The 17,320-nt window shown below is 28.0% G+C and overlaps 1 protein-coding gene across 1 annotated transcript in view; it reads left to right on the forward strand.

Annotated features, from left to right (window-relative positions):
* LOC100165697 overlaps window positions 1-17,320 on the forward strand; it is a 127,030-nt gene that overhangs the window by 28,002 nt on the left and 81,708 nt on the right. Inside the window, exons 27-39 of the mRNA XM_001942580.5 lie at window positions 286-455; window positions 1,254-1,477; window positions 1,676-1,838; window positions 2,416-2,641; window positions 2,755-2,968; window positions 6,906-7,171; window positions 8,283-8,483; window positions 10,971-11,213; window positions 11,290-11,442; window positions 13,182-13,430; window positions 13,680-13,829; window positions 13,933-14,195; window positions 14,399-14,525. Of these exons, the coding sequence (XP_001942615.2) occupies window positions 286-455; window positions 1,254-1,477; window positions 1,676-1,838; window positions 2,416-2,641; window positions 2,755-2,968; window positions 6,906-7,171; window positions 8,283-8,483; window positions 10,971-11,213; window positions 11,290-11,442; window positions 13,182-13,430; window positions 13,680-13,829; window positions 13,933-14,195; window positions 14,399-14,525 (2,649 nt within the window). The remainder of the gene's footprint in view (window positions 1-285; window positions 456-1,253; window positions 1,478-1,675; window positions 1,839-2,415; window positions 2,642-2,754; window positions 2,969-6,905; window positions 7,172-8,282; window positions 8,484-10,970; window positions 11,214-11,289; window positions 11,443-13,181; window positions 13,431-13,679; window positions 13,830-13,932; window positions 14,196-14,398; window positions 14,526-17,320) is intronic.

Below are 17,320 nucleotides of genomic sequence, written 5' to 3' on the forward strand. Positions count from 1 at the left end.
AATTATTATTTATACGTAGTTTGATGTCTAGGGAGGGGCCATGGACCCTATGCCCCCCCCCTAAACGCCGCGCCAGGGGTCAATTAATTTTATTATTAAGGCTAACTAGACGAAATCGGTTCTACTGAGTGCTAATTTGTTATGTTGTACTTTTGTAAGACCGTGGAGACAACACTTTCGGGTGTAGCGTCCTCTTAATATCATGACGAACAAAGAGATTAAATTGAAAAACCCTTTTAAACATCAAATCAAATTATAAATTGTATTCGTGTGTTGTGTATGTAGGTGGACCACAACAACACAAAGCACGCTATACTCTTGAGGCATTTGGCTCGTTCCAATATACTGCAGTACGAATCATACGGTGAATTAAAATTAAACACGAGCACGTATTCGGTGTCCAATTTGATCGACTTGAAAAATCACGAGATAACGCTGGACATGCACCTGGACCAGTATGTTAATACAATAATGATTAATAAAAAATATGAATTATCTATATTTTTATATTTCTAACCACTCAGCATTAGTCAATTAGTGGATATTTTGTCAAATTTTAGTATATTAGAGAGCGGAAAGGTTAATAAAAAAAAAAGCTTTCATTGAAATAGCAATCCAAATCTCCGTCTTACTACCGCATAAAATAGTACATTTTACTAACTAATAATTCATTTTGCTCTATTATTTTTAATATAATATATGTATTAAAACGTAAACATTTAACTCAGGTATTACTAGTAATTACTAATTAGTTTGAACTATGTATTCATATACAATTGTATTAATATTAATAATCAGAAACTGTTCTGTTACATGTTAAAAATGTGCAGAAAAACTAACTTTTAAAAACTAATGACATTTTTATAAATCTAAAATCTACAAAGTATTGAAGGGTTGTGGGTGAGCCGGTGAGGGGCAACGGCCAGCTTTGCCATCACTTAAAGACGCCCTGCTATAAATAAGTTTGTTTGTTGTTTCTTGACATCATAAAATATTATAATGGGTGATTCGAAAAGGGACGGGTGGTGTAAAATTGAAGACTATTGACTCCATAAATAGAATCATAAATAAATCCTATAAATTTATTTATAATATTTTAAAACTAGAACTGATGGTTCCAATTTTATAAATTATAAATTAGTCATAATTTGCATCGAATTTGAACTTTTTTTTTTTGTCTTCCCCCTGTTCTCTGACACCAACTATATGTATTAGTTAATCATCGAACGATGTGTGTTAACAACGTTATCTAGGTACAGAGACATATCAATTTATGGTAAAGGATTCGCCCATGAATGGAACTCCCATACGATTTTCGAAGTAAAATGGGATGCCAATCGAGATCCTGATCAAAAGTTTTCAGTTAACTTCAAAACGAACACGACCAATATCGTCGATGGTGAACAATTTCTAGGATTGCTGGTTATAGAATATCCTGGTCGGACAGTGAACACCGATTTAGAATTGAAATATATAGGTAGGTACGAATATAACAGTAAAAACTAGAAACGATACTAATCGGTTTAGTTTTTGTAATATATTTATTGTGATTATTATAGTTGTTATAATAATGTACCTACATTGTTAGGTGAACTTTTTTCGATAAACTTATTGTTACATTTATTATTAAGATATATCGATTTGTTTTTAACAATAATAAATAAACTTCACGCAGGACAACACTATTTTTTATTGAGTTCATTCGAATGGGACCCCACGTCGAAAATTGATTTCTCGTTAATATTGAAAAACGATTTTTTATCAAAAGGAAGTGGATACATTGGTTGTAAGATGCTCACGCCATTCGAAAATTGGATGAAAACATTATACGAACAAAGGTAATGTGATTAAAAATTGTATACTCTCGATCAAAAACCTGGAATATAATATAGTTTGTGATTGTTTTTAATAAAATAAAAATACTAAAACTCCGATGAATATTTAATTTGAATTTATATTGTTTGGGAAAATTGGTTTAGGTTTCATGTACTTAGTAGATACTGAGAGTGAAAAAATACTATAATTTGAAATAGACTGTCGTCGGCATATACTTTATAGTACAATAGTACAAATATTCGACGTGTATCGATATTAAGCTTTGTAGAACATGTTGATCACAATGTACGAAATGCTGAACTTTTAATGAATACTTAAAACTACTAATTATAGTAAAATAATTAACCTAAACATTTTTACAATTTTCTAAAATAGTAAAATATATTTTATTTTGATTTCAAGGCAACATTGTACTTTGTTAATTTATCATAACGATGCGGTTTGCGCAAAAATATCCTTTATATTATAATATGTAATTTGCATCAAATACATTGATTAAAACTTTTTTTTTTTAATATTAATTTAATATTACTCATAGTACACCTTAAAATGTAGGTATAATGCATATTGATGTTATAGCGTTATGATTGGACCTCAGAACTTGCACACAAACGGTAGTATAATGTGGCAAGGTAACCAATACTTGAACTTTGATGTACAATCCGGTTACCAGACGCTGGACGAAGACTTTGGATTTTCATTTAATACGGCTGTTAACAGTTCGCTGCAAGATCTTAACGCCATTCGCATATACATCAACCACAATTATGGTACCAACAGTTTCAATACCAGTGTCTTGCTGCAGGTGATATTTTTAATTATACCTAAATATTATATACTTTTTGTGCAAAACATTTAAATATATAGATTACTCTATATTATTTTTTACGATAAATATTTATTTTACGTTGCATATAGATAAATCCAAAATACGTAATATCTCTGGCGTTGACTGGTAAAATTAACAGCACGAAGACTGAAACCATTTACAGCGGTTCGGTTACCACGCTCACACCGTTTTTTTACTACAAGACATTTAGCTTTGAGTCAGAAGTTGGTATACAAGAAAAAAAACTGAATGGCTTCGTTGGACTACAAATAGATTCTAGTAATTTCAAAGTCGAGTTCCACGGTAAGATAACGGAATTGAGCATTTTTTTTTTTTAATTTTAAATTCGTTTAATTTATTATTATCAACCATGGGTGACATAATTATCACCGAGTGATCAAAGTTTAATGGGACGTGAGTAATCTAAAAATGAAGTAGAGATCTAGCTTTATTCGTCTGATATCTAATGATTCAAGGCTTAAAAAGTCAATAAGAAGAGTGAGATTATCATATAATATTGCACCTAAAATATACTATTCTTAAAAGCCGATTTTGAATCGACTCTATTATTTGTGTTGAACCAACTGAGCTTAAATCAAAGCTTTTTAATCGAAAATTGATCTTATATAATATGCACAATATTATGTTTTCAAACAATTGGATTATTATGTTCTTTACACCTTCGACTTATAAAACCTAACATAGATGACGCCTTATTGTTTTGTACTTGAATACAATTAGCATTAAACGATAAAGATGCGTCAAAAAGTATAGCTAAATCCCTATTCTGGTAGAAGCGAGTAAGTTGAAGATCGTTTAAATAATAATTATTATGAAGATATGAGGATCGTTTTTTCAAGAATGTTATTAATTTACATTTAGATATATTAAATTAATGTTGTTTTACTATTGTATAATTTTTTAATATGACAGTATCGAGGGCTTGGGGTGTGGTCGCCTCCTCGTATCCCTGGCTAGCCCACTCCTGAATATAATAATTACAACTATAATAGTAATAGTTAGTAAGGGAAAAAGCTATTTTTGAGTTTGGGTATTACCATTAAAAATCATCTATATCAGAAAAGTGATTTTTCTCCAAAATCTGTCGATAAATCTTTGGTCCCAGGTAGAAAGGGCTTATATCAATTTAATCAACTTTTCAAGACAGCAGTTTGAAAACTCCTACTTGTAAGTTCATTATATCCATACATATTTAAGGTATTTATATATTATATATATTAAATTCTTAATGTATCTAACCATGAAAATTCTTGTTACTATGAATATTTAACGAAATAACTGTAGTTATGCCCTTTTGATTTCACTTGTTCTGACTAAAGCCCTATTTATCCACGACTTATGTCTCTTTGATTTCACTTATTTTGACTTATGTATTTTGGTCCAGGCATAAGTCATCATACGCCTTTTCTACCAAAAGTAGAAACGGTTATGTTTATAGATATTCCCTATTTATTTCTTCAATGATATGACTATATGAGTAATATTCAGTAAAAATTAAACTTTACATCTGCGGAAAAAATTTTTTTTGTGAAAAATGGACTTAAGCCCTTTTTATCCGGGAGCAAAGAAACATATTCCAAAATATGTGCATAAAAATACGAAATCTGACCTTATAATTGTAAAATATAATTACACCGAAAATTTAAAAATGTCAAGGTATACAAAATTATTTCAATTCGTAACACTTGAAATGTACTTAGCATACCTAATATAATAAGATAATCCAGAAAAAATATGCAAATAGGTACATACGAATTCGCTCCTTAATTATAAGGAATACAATTTAAGTCATTGAAATGAAACTACGTGGAAGTGTAGTCGTTTAATTCAGTGCCTATTTATTATTCGCTGGGCTTACGAAGTTTAAAATAATTATTATAGGTACCTATTGAAAAATAAAACTATAGAATGGATTTTTATTTTATTGCTTATTATTACACTGGCATTAAAATTTTAATTAATTTCAAAAACGTTTAAATTTATATTGTTTTTTGTTCTCATTATTTAGGTGTGTTACTTGTATGATGTATATTTTATAGTATATATATGGTATTGATAGGTACACCTTTATTATTATACACAATGTGTACATTGTAACTAAATGATTTAGATATTAATCATATTAATAACAACACCTAATTTATTATACATTCCAAAAACAGTGAAAATAGATATTTTATATTCTATACCGTGTATTTAACACTGATATTTAAGATAAGATATCTTCCTAGATACCTATTTTATATAATAATTTTATTCATAGTATATAACTAGGTATAAATATATAATACGTTTAGCGAATTTGCTCGTTTCATTTTTGGCAAACGTCAACAGTTCATTTGGTTCAAAATCATTTCCATAAAAAACAGACCATTTTAATATTCAATTTTCACCTTGAGAATGTTTAATGATCTTTCTATAGGTACATAGTATTATTTAACAAAAAGTTAATACAAAATATATTTGTAGCTAGGTTATTTGCTTAATATGTCTTTATGCTTTTATTATTATTATTATTATTATTATTATTATAATCACTCAAATAAGAAAACAATATTATGCTAATGTATAACTTGCTATACGTTTATAGGGTTATGTCGAGTTAAAAAAAACAAAATTATTTCACAACGCACATAATAATATTATACTAAATGTATGATTTAAAGTCATGATAATATTATCGTCCTGAGTACATTTTTTTAACCATGTCACTAATTGCCAAATAACTTGTAGTGAAAACACGATATTTTGTGTATAGATATTGTGTTCCTTCGGGATATACAAGCCCGGATTAAGACATTTTGAGGCCCAGGGGCCAACATTTTAAATGAGGCCCTTGTACGAAAAAAAATATATTAATGTATATAATGTGTTCGGGGGTGAAGTGACCAGCCGACGTCATATAAAAGTATACCAAAAATTATGAAGAAATAGCCTTTAAATATTGGGTCTAACTTTTTTATTTTTTAAGTTATGGGCAACCTTTTTTATCAAAATCATGCATATCACGTATTTGTTTATGTATTTTTAAAAGTATTTAATATTTGTGTGTATTTTTTTTTATTTTAAAGCTATTAATTGTCCTATCAACACTCCAAAATACGCAATTGAACTAGAAATGCACTAATTATTTTTAATTATTTTTGTGTTCCACACATTGTATATTATTTAATATTTTTTTTTTCGTACAAGGGCCTCATTTAAAACATATTAGATATATGGATTATAGGCACATAGCAATAAATTATAAATAATGTATTTAAGTATCACTTTATTTATAAATTATAATTTACAAGCTTTTTTCCTTGCTAAATAATAATCAATTTTTTTATAGGTGATTTATTTAGTGTTACATAGCCTATAACAAAAAAACTAATGGACAGATTAGAGGCCTCTAAATAAATTCTAACTTTTGAGGCCCGGGGACCATGGCCCCCCTGCCCCCCCTTAATCTGGGCTTGGGGATATAGTAATTTTTTATCCATTAATAAACTGTGAGAATGTTGTCCGTTGGGTACGCGTGTTTGATCGAAACGTAACCTGGTTATTATTATAGGTATTTCGATGTTCCTGGTAATTTTCTGAAGATGGGTCCATTGTGTGACATCTTGTTTTATGTTGTTAAAGTTTTGTGCACGGGGAGCTCCAAATACCTAATTAGCCAAAAAGTTGTAGATGCATTTCGTTTTCATTTTTGAACAGCGATCGCGGATATTATTGAAGTTTGGGTCATTAATGATTATATTAATTCAATTGTTTCTGATAGATCTGCTTTTTTATTGCTTTAGATGTCAGTACACAGCCCCCTTAAGTTTACTATGGATTTATCATGATTATTATATCTATGTATGTTATGCTTAATACAAGTACCTACTATTGTTATAAACCGCTGAGTAGATTAAGTAGTTATAATCTAAGATAATACCTATAGATATATGGATATGATCTATAGATTATACCCATTATATTATGGTACGTCTTATAACTAAATTATTATAAAAATTTCGCTGTCAAATTACTGTATACCTACAGAATATTCTCATCATCTGCAAGTGTATTTTAGGTGACAGCAGAAATTCAATGCTGATTTTAATCCAACATTTTTCTCAAAACATGCACATGTGTTTCTTTTGCCTATTCGTACCAATCGCATAATATAATAATAATATGTATTATGTACAAAAATAATTATATGGGAATGTTTGTTTTTATATTTTAGGTGTATACTTTCCACTTGACAATAGCAAAATATTATTGAAAATCTCAACGCCTTATGAAAGTTATAAGACTCTATACGGAAAAATGGGTTACAAAGCGAGAGAAAAGCACATTTTTTTTGACATATACGGCGATAATTTCAAACTAGGTATCGAGTTGCGTTACTTGTACAAAAACCTATCCAACTATAATCTTAAGTTACGAGTCAACACACCTGTAGATCCGTTAAAGCAGTTGATCATTGCTGGTAAACTGAATAGTGAATTAGTAAGTATATATCACCTGACACTAATACAATACGATATCATAAAGAGGTACCATTAGTAAAATGTATATACGTAAATTTTATAATATTATAATCAGGGTCGTGAACTTGAAACGCCCACAGCACGCGGTAAAATAATTTAAAATGCATAAATGCATTAAAAATAAGAAATATTATAAAGTAGGTAGGTATGCTAAATAATATCCTTGCGTCAAATAAATTACTGTTAAGTATAATAACCTTTGTTGATTTTTATTAAAACAAAAACTCTTATAGTAGCACTTTGAAAACAAATTTTGAAATTAAAAAATTTACAATCATTCTTTTTGAAACACTGGAAATTATTTGACTAATTTACTTCATACGATGTAGTATAATACTTCCTAAAAGCAAGTAAGAATTGTTGAGTGTTAAATCAATATTAAAACATTTTTACTCATTAAAATTATTCAAATATACTTAAGCGAGTCAATAATACTAAAATATTGACATGCATATTGACATCGACAAACGTATTATATAATTTAAGTTTTTTGATATATTTGTAGTGACCCTACATTGACATATTTTTTGTGAAAATAAATGATGTATTTTTAACGTATAAAGAAGATAGATATGTCAATTCTGAAAGTTCACAGCCCTGGTAATATTCTATACCATTAAATTAATACACCACCTATTATTTGAACTGTTATTTACAGTAACTTTTCAGTTTTAACTAATATTTATAGTATTTTTAATGGTGGTGAAATAATAATCACATTTTAAGCCTAAATATACTTTGCTTGTGAAACAGCCTAGCTGCAGATGCTGCACCAGTGTTTCGAAAAACTAACTAAACATTTATTGTGCAATTACAAAACTTTCTATCGAAAACCGTTTGGTATAATACTCGTGTTACACAATTGAAAACTTTCTATTGTGATTTCGTACACTATTTACCATAATATCATTATTATGATATTCCAACATTGTCAATGACGATTTATATATGAAATAATTATAATAACAGTAATATTTTCGTTGCGCTGTTGTCCGCAGAGCGATTATTATAATATAAATTGGGTAATTTCTACCTCATACATTATTATATCAATGACACGATTATTACAGGCCGACTTCCGAGTTGGATGGAATCACTTCCTGTTAGGCTTTACTGGAATTTCTCACTACGTCAGCTGGTCCGATTTTGAGTACGCTTTACAGATTTACACGCCTGTGGAAAAGTTTACATACAGCAGTGCCACCGTGAAAATCTACATCATCGACGATATTGACTGCGAGATCCGAGCGGTTTTGCCGGATTCATCAATGGTGATTATTATTATTTTTTTTTATATTAAAAAAAAATTTTCATACTGAGCACTCGGAAAATAGATATTTGGATTACGTAAATAATACGAGTAACCATACCCATACCTCCATATTTGGCCGTTTATGTCTTATCCAAATGGTTTTATTTCACATATTTTTTTTATAATTATAGTTATAAATAATCAATACTATAGTTAGGTACTAAAATAGCATAATATTATTTTATTAATATAGGTACCTATTGAGTAAACTCGTATATCATTATACATAAATACTAAATGAAAGGTTGGCACAATTGAAAATTACTATACATTTTTAAACATGATATTATCACATAATATAAATCATATTATGATAAAGATATAATAAATAGTTTAGAATATATTTTTGATGAATTTTATTTTATTAAAATCATATTTGCAGATAATTATAATCCTTTAATATGTATATTATCATTAATACCAAGATAAATGTACAATAGAATTTATTTGGAAATTATTAAAAGTACATTTTTAGTGGATTATTCAGTAATTTTAGGGACTATAAGCATTTTTAATGGAATTTTTTGGGTTTCTTAGGGTATTAAAATCACAGCAGTTATTGGTTATGGGCAGGAAAGGGAAGTTTAGTGATTCGTTGCACTTGACATAATATATCACTACAAATTAGAAGTGGTTCTATATGCAGCCCGAAGAGGAGATATATATTATTAATATAATAAGTTTAAATTTAAATGACTAAATATTATTGAATTTTTTTAATGATCATCATGGTTGTTACAAATTTTCATCGCTTCGCCCAGAATCTAAAATTACCATAGATACATGAAATGTTCATTGAATATTTTTATTAGCATTTTTTAAACACCATAAAAATTTCAAAAATGTTGTCTCATGTTTTACTATTTATAAATATATGACATTTTTGATATTTAGTAGTTTTTTTTTTAAAACTACTGTAGGTACTGCATTAATACTGCACTCACATCTAAATATGAAGTTGAAAATATGAGTTGCCATTTAAACAATTTGAAATTGTATTGCGTATACGCACATAATGAAAATGCTTAAAAAGTTGAAAATCGTCAAAAAATTACAGTATTTCCTATAGTTTCTTCTGAAAATTCCATTCAAATCCGAGGTAACTTCAGATAGAAATTTGTTGTCTACATTTAAAAAGAGACCCACTGCAGGTATAAGAACCATATATAAGATATTTTAAAACGTTACACACTCTTATGTGAGGATTCAATATTAATGTGATTAATTATTGTATGCAATTATGACAAAAATGTATTACCTATATTGTTTGTTATTACTTGTTCAATAAAATACTTTGTTTAAATATTTAGTGGTATATAATGATGATATTAAAACAAAGTATTAAAGCGTCTCATTTCCTAGAAAAATTTCAAATTTAAGTAATTATACCATCCAAACAGATTATAGATATTAAATAAACATCAAAAAATGTTAAACTTGTAAAAATAATAATATTTTTTGCATATTTTCTAAGTTGAGTTTGCAATTTAAAAATCATAAGTTGAAATTTAATTAGGATAAACGACGAAAAGGGTGAACGTTTTAAGACTAGGTACTAAAATATTCAAGAATGTTGTTTTTTTTTTGTATTAATTAAAATCCCTGAAACAACTTTCTTTCTTTTTTTTGTAAAGTTGTGATATACTTTTCCAGATAATGAATTTTGCACGTAAAAAGCTTAATGCTGTATAAAATATTTAATAATTTTCTAGAAAAAGGTAACGGTGTTTGTTTGTATCAATTTAGTAAATATACACATAAACTACATAAACTAATATATGCAACCAATGCGCTCGAATTAAAAAAATAAAAAGAGGAGCGTTAGACTTCAAAAATGAGTGTACTCAGAAATTATTCAACGCGTGTCATATCGACAGAGTTTTTCCTTAATCCTATCTTTTTATAATATTATTGATTATAAATTATGATAATATGTCTTTTTGAATAAAATTGCACTTAATATAAATTAAAAATATAATTGTGTTTGTTTCTTTGTTTATGTTTAAAAAAACCTTTTAAAATGATTTACCTCCCCGGTCCAATGTAAATAATTGGTAGGGATACTCTCAGCAAATACTAGATGTGTCCATTTTTCTGCGTCCTTCTTCTCACAAATATTAGCTAAGCATATTATAATACTTCATATTAATTAGTCCACCAAAAATTTTTTTTTCAAACCAGACCAGTGATATACACCCTTGTGAACTTGGCAACTTACCTACATTATTTAATTTATTGAATACAAATATAATAACAATGACCAATGGAGATATATATATATTACAGCATTGGATCCCCGAACATTTACTTGGACCTAATATTTTTCAGTTTAAAGACTTGTTGTGTTTCTTGTGATTATAGCACTTTCCCAGAATTTTGACTCAAGTTGCGCCTATATGCTAAACAAAAAATAATAATCTTCTTATTATTGATACTATATTTTTAGATAGGTGTGAAACTCGTGTACGCAACCATACCTAGACCGGAAGAAATAGACGAATATTACTACGACGAGGACGCCGATTTATCGATGGTACTCTATAACGGGCTGATGGAAATCGACACGGCGTTTTATCCCTCGGTGGTTGCCAATTTCAATGTGACACAAAAAGACATTATGTATACAACACAAGTCGGACTGTCGGCCATCATCATAAAGGTCACGCTGAAAGACGAATTATTTTTGAAGGTATACAACTGAACAGTGCTGTTCGGGCCCGATGGTTTTATTATAAATTAGTATTTATTTACATTTTTTTTTTCAGAATTTCATGGACATCAAAAATGAACTGAACGTGTCGACGTCATACGAACGTTTTTCGAGGATATTTTCTGAGTTTGCGGTGTATGCCGAGAACGAAAATCACATTGTATCCAATTTGATAGCCTCTATAGTCAATTTCAATAGAACATTGAAGGTAATTCCCGATAAGTAAAATTACGTCCAACTACATTAAGCATTTGTTAATCCCGAATCTTTAGACTTCGAAAATCAATTTTATCCAAACATATAAAACCAATAAACTCTGTGTGAGTGAAATTCAATGAATATCTACATTCAAATTTAAATTATATATGAATACGACAAAGAATATAAATCATATTTTTTGGTACATTGTATTAGTATACTTATAGGTAGTACAAATACACAAGTAATACAGTAAAGTTTTCCAAAAATAACTTTTAGAGAAATGTGTCAATCAATCAATTGGAAATTGAACACAGGCGGTTTAATGTGGTTTACGCATAAATTGCAAAAACAGTCAACATTGTGATATTTAAATTTTTAATAAATTTGTCTTACTAAGATACTAATATTCAAATGTAACAACACTTTTAAGATTTAAAATATGTAATTAATACATTTCGTTTATCATACTTATGTTATTCAATTTAAAATTAGCAGCATACCTTTTGTGTTTACAATAGGTATAGGTTTTAGATATAATGTAAAAAAAAAAACAAAAAAAACGGCCAAAATGACTGTCAAATCATGAATTTCTTATTTATCATTTTATTATAATATGATTTATAGATTATTTAAACTGCAATTGAGTATTAATATATTTTATTTTTATTTAGGTTTACAAACTTTACATTTTTGATGAGAATCATTTTGTGTGATTTGATAATTTATTTAATTTTTTATTTAATTTATACACCAAGCTTCAATTTAAAACAATGAACTGACCACGTGCAAAGAATATTAGTTTATTTTTAATGTTTACATTTTTAATACATTAAAACATTTCAAAAAAATGTTATTGTATTACTAGCTAATCAAGACAGTTCATTAAAATTAAAATTAAAACCATTTCAAGCCATTTATTGTACCTAACCTATAAAAATACTATAGCAACCATAGGTATAACTCAGTAATATCACAGATTATAAAAAATAATATAATAAAATGTAATAATATAATAAATATAATAAAATAAAATATATTAATATAATCTGTGGTAATATTATGAGATTAATATATAACAAATAAATAATATATCATAAAATTAAACAATTTTTGAACACATAATACATATATTGTACATATACTTGTAGAATATATATATTTAAAAGCCATTTGTATTACTCGTTAATATTATATTATTTATCATGACAAAATTGTAACTATATCAAGAGCTTATACATATTTTTTTATTTTGCGACTTAGTTATACCTAAGTTTAATAATCGATCTTTTATAAATAGATACAATGTATTACTTTTTATATTTTTAAACAAAAATTAAATTTTAAATCAGACAGAATAGAATGAGCCAGTTAAACACTCGTATCTCTCTCATTTCATTGAGAATTATAGTGATGTGTTTTGATAATTTAGATTAGTAATCCAATTTCAAAGTAATTATAAACATTCGAGTTCAAAAAATGATTCTAAAATGAGAACTAAAGCTGCTTTATGATATATTTAGTTTAAAATAATTGTTTCTCAGCAGTTATTTTTTTTAGGTAGGCTTAGAGATAAGCGTAAGTTTACAGGATAAATTTGAAACGATAAAAATCTACAATATTATTTATTTAAGATTTCTGAGAGGTTTAACACTTTTGAAGCACTCTTTTAACCAAAAATGTGTTTACATAAATAAATAATATTTGTTAAGTTAAGTTTTATTGTTACAATGTGTCATGGTATTACAGACAACGCTCGACGCTGATTTCTTGACGACGGCTTTATCGGATCCCGGATCGGAAGATCAGGACGACCCGGATTTGGCGAACAACATCCCGTTCGGTATTTATGAAATCAAGTTTTACTTGACTTCGCCATTCAAACTCCTCGAGTTCTGTAACTCAAGCATGAGCGTAAAAATACTGAAACATTTGTACGAAACGAACATCACGGTGAAGACCAACTATACCAACTTGTTTGTCATAGGCAATATGGAGGTACAACAATAATAAATAATAATAATGTCTAAGTTAATTCGGAAAAAAACTGGGAGGGAAGGTAAACTACTATCAAAATAAAAAAATGATTTTTGATTCAATAATTTATTTATATATCTTAATTTAATTAATTTAATTAGAACTATTTTTTTTTTCATTATTTATTTGTGACTGTTCTTGATATACCTTTCTCGCCACCGATGAGCAATTATAAAATATATCAATAATATCGGTCATGTGTTTTCACAGGTATATGACGGTTACTTCGATACTGTAGTGGACGTGGACGTGACATCAAAACTATTCGAATTGCCCCTATTCCGCGTTCAAGTGAAAAAAGATTACACAGAGATCGAGAAAAACGTGCAATTCGTGATCAGCAGACCGATGGTGTCGCAGGTGAGCGTTTCGACGTAACTACGTGAACTAGTAACCAATGTTAAATCATTGTCATTTTGAAATATTATTGACACCCACACAAAATTGTTACGCCGCACAAAAGGTAAACGAGGTGGTGTTGGACATAAAGAGCTCTTGGCAGATAGACGGATTCAATTACATAAAGTTAAGTGGCGAGATCATCACGCCGTTTGTTGTGCTCAACCACGTGCAGGGTAGCTTGCAGTATTTCCACCAAAGCAGCACTAAGTCGTATTTCCTGGAATCGTACCTCAACTATTCTCGGAAAGCCGAAATGAAGGCCAGGGCTCATCTAAAAGAACAGTCAATCACCCTCAATTTGGAATCTTCGCTGGAGGGCTTGAGGTTAGCGAAACCACAACATCATTATCATAGTTATTCATATTATATTATGTTACACAATATTACAACCATAAAGTAATTAAAATTCGTATAACATCATTGATTTTGGAACGTTTTTGAAAACTTATAAAATAATAGAATAATTGAATAAATGTTTTTTAATATATATTAATGATCTGATGTACAAACAATAATAATATATCCAGGAACGTACACTTTTTGGGTACGTTGTTTGCAAAGGATGGTCGGAAAGGAATCGATGCGATTATGATTGGTGACCAGTCGTACAGGATCAGTGGCTGGGCATCTGCAAACAGCTCGTTTCCATTAGCAGTATGTATTCAATATTATAATAATTAGTTGTAACTATTATTATTTTCTGGTATGTTAACAAGATGTTTCATGGTATAATAGACTATTTATTCGTCATCATTACACCAATAATAATAATATTATGACATTAAAACGGCACAGCATATATTGAACTGTTTTTATTATATATAACTGATAAAATATTCTATTAAGATATTATTGGAAAAATTTTTTAACGAGTATTTGATAAAAAAAAAATATCTATAATAACTAATAGTTTATAATTTGTAAATATTGATATACCTAATCCTTTCTGCAGTGATGAGTATAATTCAATGACTAATGAGTATACCTAATACATTATGTGGATTTTATTATAGCTGCAACCTATGATACGTACACATGGACATAGGCCAGTTAAAACGTTATTTAATTTTTAATTTTTCTATTTAACTGTGGCCATTGTAATAACATGGCTTTTCCAGTTCGTTTGAAAAACAATTAATTTAGATGTTTTGTTTTCCTTTCTGACCCACCCACAACATACCAAATGTACGTTAAGTCAAGGCTTAGAAGAACCAACCCTGTGTTATTACTTTTAATAGTAGAGATAATTCACCTATAATCATACTTTAAGTTAAGAACATTACCCGTGTCTTTATTTTGGCTATTTTATGATATTAAAATTTGTATGTAAGTTTATGAATTGTATAAAAATTAAAATATTATAAAAAAGCCAACGTAGCAACACAGGTAATGTTCTTACCATAAAGGTTGATTATAGGTGAATTCACTCTAATATTAAAAGTTATAACACAGGGTTGGTTCTCCAAACATAAACTTGCTATGTAGCGCAAGGGTCTGAGAGAAAAAATAAATGGAGCGCTGACATCCCCTTAAGTTATAACAATGTTTATATTATAAGTAAGTACAGTACCTGTATTAAAAATGTGATTAAATTTAAAAACTAATTTAATATTTTAAATTCTGCAAATATTGTAGTTGTAAGTTTTACAACGATGTGTGTTATTTTTTTTTTTTTGGTGGGGACCGGTGCATTATTTTAGATCAGCAAGTTTGTTCAATCCTCAATGAGGTTACTGGTAGCAAATTTATCTAGTTAATATTTTAGATTCTGAGTGGAACGATGAATGTATTGATTTTACAATGATGTGTGTTTTTTTTTATTTTTGTGTCTGCCGGAAAAATTTGGCCACGAGCCTAGGGTATATATATATTATTCTTATGGGACTATGTATAAGCCTGTTCCAGACCGCATAATGTTTATATAATGTATTTTCGATATTTTAAAATATTTCTGAAAGGACAACTCATGTGAGATCTTGTACTGCATTTCCAAGAAATAATATTAACATTTTTATGCATTTTTAACTACAACATGGTTTCAGTATATATTTTTTCATAATTTTGACAAATTTTGTTTCATTTAAGATTCTGAGCGGAGTGATAAATTTTATTGATTATACAATGATATGTGTTTTTTTTCATTGATCACTGTTTAGGGCAGTAAAGCTGCTTCGATTTTCTTCAACGGCAGTATCGATTGTTTGATGGGAAAGTGAGTCTAATTGATTTTTGGGGAGGTCAAAGGTAAAAATTCCCAATAGTTTTCAAAAGCACCGGGAAAAACAAACAAAAGATTAAGGAAAAACGGGAATTTTTACGCAAAATTGATTTTTGACAAAATCGATTTTGATTTTTGGCGTAACTCTAAAACAAATGACCGTAGATACAAGCAATTTTCACTGAACATTATATTACCATTCGCGATTTACCATAAATATATGTTATAAAATATGTGTAAAATATGTTGACTTGTTTGCGAACATTTTTATTTTTCCAATTTTTTTAGGGTTTTTATTTTATGAATTCAATAAAATGTTATTTGTTTGGTAAGAAAGCTTGAGAATGCAATACAACTCTCTCAATATATTATTACAATGACATTTTAAAAATATTAAAAATCCTTACAGTTTTTATTTATAATCATTTAAAGTTCAAATCTTGACAAATTACGGAAAAATCACAAAAATTAGCAAATTATTTTGAATTAGAAATTCCTAAGTTTTTTTTTAAATCTAAGATTTTTAAATGTAATATAATATTCCTTATAAGTATCTAACTTTACGAAAAAACAATCGGTCTATAAGAAAGTTAAATTAAATTTTTATGTGCGTTTGAAGTTCAAATTCTTACAACATTGGATATTCACTCGATTTCTCATGTAGCGATTTCCTTATTTTGTTGTAATTCAAAAACGAATAACTGCAGATACATGAAAATTTTACTGAATGTTTATATTAGCATTTCCTATACACCATACAATTTTGAAAATATTTTGACTCTTTTTGAGCTGTTTACGGACATTTTCAGTTTTAAATTTTTTTAGTTTTTTTTTCTATAAATATCAATAAAGTTTTATCTGTTGGGCCAAAAAGTGTATAAATTTAATATAAAGCTCCTGATATATTGTTACAATATCAGTTGAAAAATATTAAATATACATAGTCACAATTTTTTTTTATAAGCATTTAAAGATCAAATTTTGACAAAATTTATCAAATTTTAATTTGAAAAATTATTTTGTAGTTAAAAATTTATAAAATGTTCAATTTTTGTATCTAAGAATTGAAAATTTAAAACAAGATTCCACGTAAGTAATTAATTCTGTTACCAAAAAATCTAAAAAAATACATTTACACAGTTTATTTTTATAGTCATTTTAAGTACAAATTTGGGACGAAATTACATATTAAAAACCTAGGATAACTATTTAGTTATTTTGTGTGATTGTA

The sequence above is a fragment of the Acyrthosiphon pisum genome, chromosome X (genome assembly GCF_005508785.2).
Source record: "Acyrthosiphon pisum isolate AL4f chromosome X, pea_aphid_22Mar2018_4r6ur, whole genome shotgun sequence".
Lineage (NCBI taxonomy): Eukaryota > Metazoa > Arthropoda > Insecta > Hemiptera > Aphididae > Acyrthosiphon > Acyrthosiphon pisum.